We start from the raw sequence: 6,000 nt of genomic DNA, 5'->3' as shown, positions 1-6,000 counted from the left end.
CAGGATTCGAATCCTGGCGAAGGAACTAATTTACTAACAATTAACAACTAACATTGGTCTATCAAAAAAAATTAGGTTAAGAATGTTGAACAAGTATACATGTGTGCTTGACCCATGGACTCCTAACCGAGATGGACATCCACATATTCATAGCACTCCCCCTTGGATGACCATCTCTTAACAATGTGTCTCGTTAAAACCTTACTAGGAAAATCCCAGTGGGATAAAAACCTAGTGAAGGAAAAAGAGTACATATTCTATAGTTCGCTTTTGTACATTTCCTCATTAAAAACCTACTAGGAAAAACTCAAAGGGAAAAAAACATGGTTAAGGAAAAAAAAAGTACAATGCATTTTAACTGAGATCTTTGAGCCGATGAACTCCCACATTCCCCACAAGCTTTTCAAATGTTGCAGTCGGAAGAGCCTTCGTAATTAAGTCTGCCAAATTATCACTCGAACAGATTTGTTGGATGTCCATGTCCCCATTCTTTTGTAGATCATGAGTGCTCTAGTAGCAAAAATAGTATTTTTCGAACACTCTCAACCTTAGTCGGGTGCGTATACGACTCGTACTATCATTTAAACTGACTATTGTGTCATAATTAAACATATAATGAGTAGTCTATAAAGTTTCATTCGAAAAATCATCAAACTTTAGTTCAGGTTCCTCTCACGCTTAAACAAAATCCTAGACGTGAGTCGGACTTGAATTAATTACTCTAATTCTAAAAATATGGGTCTTACAGATCCAAATTCGCGAGAAGTGACATGAATTTCCTCTACCCGGCCACATCACCTCCATGTAGTCAAGAATCACCCCATTGAGGTAAATAAATTTTTTTTTGCCCCTTTTTAGTATTTTTTAAAAATTTTTATTGCATTATTCAAAAAAAAAAACCACATGTATTCTAAATTTTAAAGTTTGGAAATGAAAACTTTCAGAAAATAAAAATGAAAAATGAAAACATATTTTTTTTCACAAACCTAACCAGCCTTAAATCATTTACTGAGTATCATGTTCGTATTACAGACCATTTCTCATTAATCTTTATAATACTTAATCCATGATAAATAAACTTATCATTAGTTTTTCATGTGTACATAATTTCATACACTATTCTGCCGAACATCTGGAAGCAAAGCAAACTATAGATACATTATTCTTCATAGCAAAGTTTAGATATCATGGCATAGATAATTACATTAGTTTTTCATGTGTAAATAATTACATTCATTATTCTTCCGAACAACAGGAAGGAAAGTCAACTATAGATATCATGGCATAGATTTATAAGGCGATAGGTGAGTTGAAAAATTAAACATGAAATTATAATGGAAAAATGGTGCCAAACAATCTGCCTTCAATTAATCAGAGGCCTCCCCAGACTTAACTGCTCATCCTGTCCACTTTGCTGAGCCATAAACCTTAAGAAATCGTCAGGTACCGGAATTTGCAACTCTGAACAAACAAGTTGGACAATTTTTGCCGATACACCACCAAAGGACATTTTGTTTAGTGTCACAGCAATGGCAAACCTGTTAGTGACATCACAAAACCCTGTGGAGCCACCCATTCCAGAGTGACCAAACGCAATGGAAGACCCATTGTTAGAACTCAATCTCTTAAATCCTAGGCCGAAACCCCCATTTGGTAAAGCTAAATTCTCACACTCTCCTGCACCCAAGAATTCATCAATAATCCTCGGATTTCTATAGACCTTACCAGGAACACAGGTGCGCAGATTACTATCCACGTTGCTACTACTGGAATCATCGCTACTGTTATTATCTCTGCAAGTATTTCTGCCCTCACTAACCTCAAAATTTTCAGAACTAGAGACTTTTTCGTAACTTCTAGTATTGCTCATGGAAGGTAAAGTTGCTTCCTTCCGCCTAAAACATTTCCTATTTTGGGGAGCCTTCTGAGAAGATAATTTGGGGATGTGCGGATGACTTCCGAGTACTGGCTTAGAATCAGAAGAATGAGGTGGTGGTATCTTACCACCATCAGCTAGGGCTGCATAATAGCGTGCAAGTGCCCGGGCAGATAAATGTCCATTAGCAGCTGGTATGATGGCACGCCGAACATGCAGTGTGTTGAAAACAGCAGGCAGAGTCGTTGCTGATCGGGCTATTTGCTGCGGTTGGAAGGTGGAAGGAAGGTCAGGACGGGTAGGAATTGCTGACAGCTTGCTTAAATCATCTGTATCTACAGTCAGAGCTGCAAGTCGTGCTTCCACCCCTAAAATATGAGCAAAGATGCATGGTTACAATTTACAAAGAAACTAAGATCCAATGAAAATTTTCTTTAACAAGAATCGTATAAAGTAAGCAATAAGAATTACCAATGAATCTCTTGAAAAAAAGATTGAGGAATCAAGAAATAAAAAGTATTTATTGAAAAGTATGGCATTTAACATATTAGTAACTTTATATGTTATACTTTTCTATAAATGCTTTCTACTTTCGATTCTTTAATTAGTGTCAAGGACACTCACTAGCGGCTGTTATAAACTAAAACGATTTCATATGCAAGCCAAATAGACAAATACAACTTTAATATCATCTTATAAAAAGAATAAATTCATCAAAACTTGCCTGGGGGAATCCCTATATATAGCTCGCCTTCAATATGTAGGGGACGGACTATTGCTTCTTCAAGAATCTCCTGAAATTTCTTACCAGAGGCATGCTGTTTTATCCAAATAAATAATCAGATAGAAATCTTACCGGGACAAACAAATTACTAGTACTTGGTTTAGCAACTTTTGATCACTGAGAATTGGGGGTGGAATGCAACCTCACTAAGGTTCCTATTTTATCAAAACACTATCACAAAAAACTCTTATATACACTGCCATCAACAAATTGGTGAGACATGCCATAGGCTCGTTTGTAGATAAGCTATACACAAGCATAACATTGGGTGAAGGGTCACTTTCGTCCGTTAAGTTACCGGCGTCGGGCAATTTAGGCCCTATTCTATGGAAATGTCGCTCGTAGTCCCAGATGTTGCAAAATGTCAAGCACGTTAGTCCCTGGCTTGGCTCCCGTCAGTGAACGTTAACGAGAAGGGTGATTTGGCACGTTATGTGCCCCTGTGGACTTTCCACGTGGATTTAAATATTGGGAAATTTTTTGGGAAAACTTAAAAACTTCAATTTAGTCCCTGTCCAAAATCCCCAAATCAGAAAAGCTTCAATCTCTCCATCATCTTCTTCCTCCTCACTCCAAAACCAAACATTTCTGAGCGAGGAACAAAACAAAACCAAAAGAAAAAACGAAATTAGGGTTCAAGAATGGGTGAAGTGCACCAACAGATTCAGAACCAACAAGAAGAACCCACCATTGCAATTAGGGTTCTGAATCCGAAGTGTCAAATGTGCGGTGATCAGAGTCAAAGCCAACAACAAGAACCCATTCTTAACACCAGCACCACCGGCAGAGCGGTGGACCCCACCACCAGCCAGTTCTCCATGATGCACCTCAACAGCTGCAGCGCCTGCAAGCGACGCCGCTGCCGCCGTTTCCACGCATCCGCCAACAAGCGCTGCTCGACGTCGTCTTCTTCTTCCTCCAGGGAACCGAGCGCCAAGAAGTTGTTCTCTGACCAGGAAGATCTCACCCGCCATGGGTTCTCCGCCATTTCTCTTCCTTTCCACGTTCTTCGCCGCACGGTTTCTGCCTCACCTTATCTGGCGGCGTACTAGCCAAGGTATTCCACGCCGCCGGCAAGAAGGTCTGGTTTGCCCCCTCTGCCTCCGAGCCTCAGGAGAACTGTCTCTGATCTCTCTCCTTCGCCGGTTAAAGCCTCCCCTCGTTCGTTGAGCTCTGAAGAAACCACCCCTGGTTCAACAGTATGATAGAGGGTTTTCCGAGTTTCTTAGTAAAGTTATAATCTTTTTTGGTTTTCGAACTTGGGTTTTCTTCGCTTTCTTGTTCTGGGGTGTGTGTAAAATTATTGAACATGCATTTCTTGAAAGAAAGAAAAAAACTTTTTTGCGTTGGTAATCATGGGTTTTCTCTGTTTTCATTGTTTTGGATGTGCTTCAAGAAGCTGAGAGTGATCGAGGATCTTATTAGGGAGATGATGCAAAGGTGTGATGAAGTTATGAAAAGTGAGGGAGAAGGAGATGTAGAGTGTGGAGTTGCTGAAATTGACAAAGTCCTATCTCAGGTGTGGAATTAACGGGAGCCAAGCCAGGGACTAACGTGCTTGACATTTTGCAACATCTGGGACTACGGGCGACATTTCCATAGAATAGGGACTAATATGCCCGACGCTTGTAACTTTAGGGACGAAAGTGGCCCTTCACCCACCCCGTAACATTACTCAAATATATCATTTTATTACTGTTCCTTGCTTTCACAAATTTTCTGTTACTCCTTAGTCCTTATAATGGGCTTAAGCAAATAATCGTTTTTTTGGTAGATAAAAAAAAATTGACACAGTTGGGCAAGCATTCATACCTCAATGATTCCACCGCACAACCAACCAAATGACAAATAATGATAAATCTGCTCCTTGCCAGGCTCGGTCTCAGGTACTGACATGCAAATGCGTTTCAAACATTCATCCCAATCAAGCATCAGAAGAGGGTTTTCTTGATTTAAGTCTGCCATTGCATTGTGCAAACCAGATGTATGGTTAAGCACGTGATGAACCTGAAATAGACGACCAAAACATTCTTTAAAATAATAGCTTCAGAGCTACAGCTAGGAGGAAAAAATCAATATTTGACCTTAATAACATCTTTCCCATTTGATCCAAATCCTGGCCAAATGTTTGCAACATTCTCTTCAAGGTTTAGTTTTCTGCAAGATAATAAGCAGGTAAATAATTATTTCAGGGTAACCGCACGGAATGTGAATGTACAGGATGTGATATACTGTAAGATGGTAAAAAGTTTAACTTAATAACAACACGGAACAGACGCTACAGTCAATCAAAGAAGTATACACTTCTGACAAACCATAGCACCAACATGTGTGCTTTGGTGGTATTTATAACTCAACTTACTGTAAAACAAATAAATTCCATGGTATATCAATTCTTGCTCAAATAACTCAGGCATGCAAAAAGGCAGTAAAACAGTTAGGAGGAAACTAATTATTACTCCCTCCGTTCCTTTTAAAGTGTCATTTTAGCATAAAGCTCTCCAACCAAGATAGTGGATTGTTAAAGTGTTTTTTCCCATTCTACCCTCTCACGCCTTAATCATAAAGTCATAAAGCTCTCCAATCAAGATAGTGAATTGTTAGTTTTTTTCCCACTCTCTCATATCATTAAACCATCTACCACTCTCACCCAATCATAAAGTCATAAAGCTCTTCATAGTTATTGAGAAATGAGAGTTTAATGGAAAATGTGAAGTGGAGTTATTGAAAAAGTAAGGGTATAATTGACAAATAGAACCTTAAAACATCAAAATGACAGTTAAATAGGAACAAAAAAATTCTTCTAAAACGACACTTAAAAAGGAACGGAGGGAGTAGTGAAATTACATGAATAGCCTCATCCCTATCACTCAACTGAACTCACCAGCGTTCGAAACTTCTGTAAGATTGAGCAAAACCTCCCTTCTCATGTGAATGTGAATGTTTCACTTGAAAGTAGGAGAAATTGTATTATTACTTCTTAATCAGAATACAAAGGGTAATTACATTATATAGAAGAAGACTAATCCTAAATAAGGAAATAACTAATTATGTACACAATCTCCTAATAAGAGAATAAATCTCCTAATACTGAATATAATCTTCTAATAATAATTCTTATATTAATTCCTTATTTACAACACCCCCTCTCAAGCTGGTGAATGAATATCTATCATTCCCAGCTTGCAAGTAAGCTCTCGAAACCGCTCCAAGGGAAGTCCTTTGGTGAGCACATCAGTCAACTGAAGTCCTGAGGGGACATACTGTGTAGATATTAGACCACTATCCAATTTCTCTTTGATGAAGTGCCGGTCTATCTCTATGTGCTTTGTTCTGTCGT

The 6,000-nt window shown here is 38.7% G+C and overlaps 1 protein-coding gene across 1 annotated transcript in view; it reads right to left on the bottom strand.

The window, feature by feature from the left end:
• Nucleotides 1-1,133: 1,133 nt before the first annotated feature.
• The window catches only part of LOC130747070 (uncharacterized), a 29,101-nt gene continuing 24,234 nt past the window's right edge, over nt 1,134-6,000 (bottom strand). The window contains exons 16-19 of the mRNA XM_057558823.1: nt 4,745-4,817; nt 4,473-4,667; nt 2,601-2,694; nt 1,134-2,244 (exon numbers count right to left, since the gene is read on the bottom strand). Of these exons, the coding sequence (XP_057414806.1) occupies nt 1,364-2,244; nt 2,601-2,694; nt 4,473-4,667; nt 4,745-4,817 (1,243 nt within the window). The 3' untranslated portion in view covers nt 1,134-1,363. The remainder of the gene's footprint in view (nt 2,245-2,600; nt 2,695-4,472; nt 4,668-4,744; nt 4,818-6,000) is intronic.

The sequence above is a fragment of the Lotus japonicus genome, chromosome 1 (assembly GCF_012489685.1).
Source record: "Lotus japonicus ecotype B-129 chromosome 1, LjGifu_v1.2".
Classification (NCBI taxonomy): Eukaryota; Viridiplantae; Streptophyta; class Magnoliopsida; order Fabales; family Fabaceae; genus Lotus; species Lotus japonicus.
This window is presented reverse-complemented; position numbering and strand designations above follow the sequence as displayed.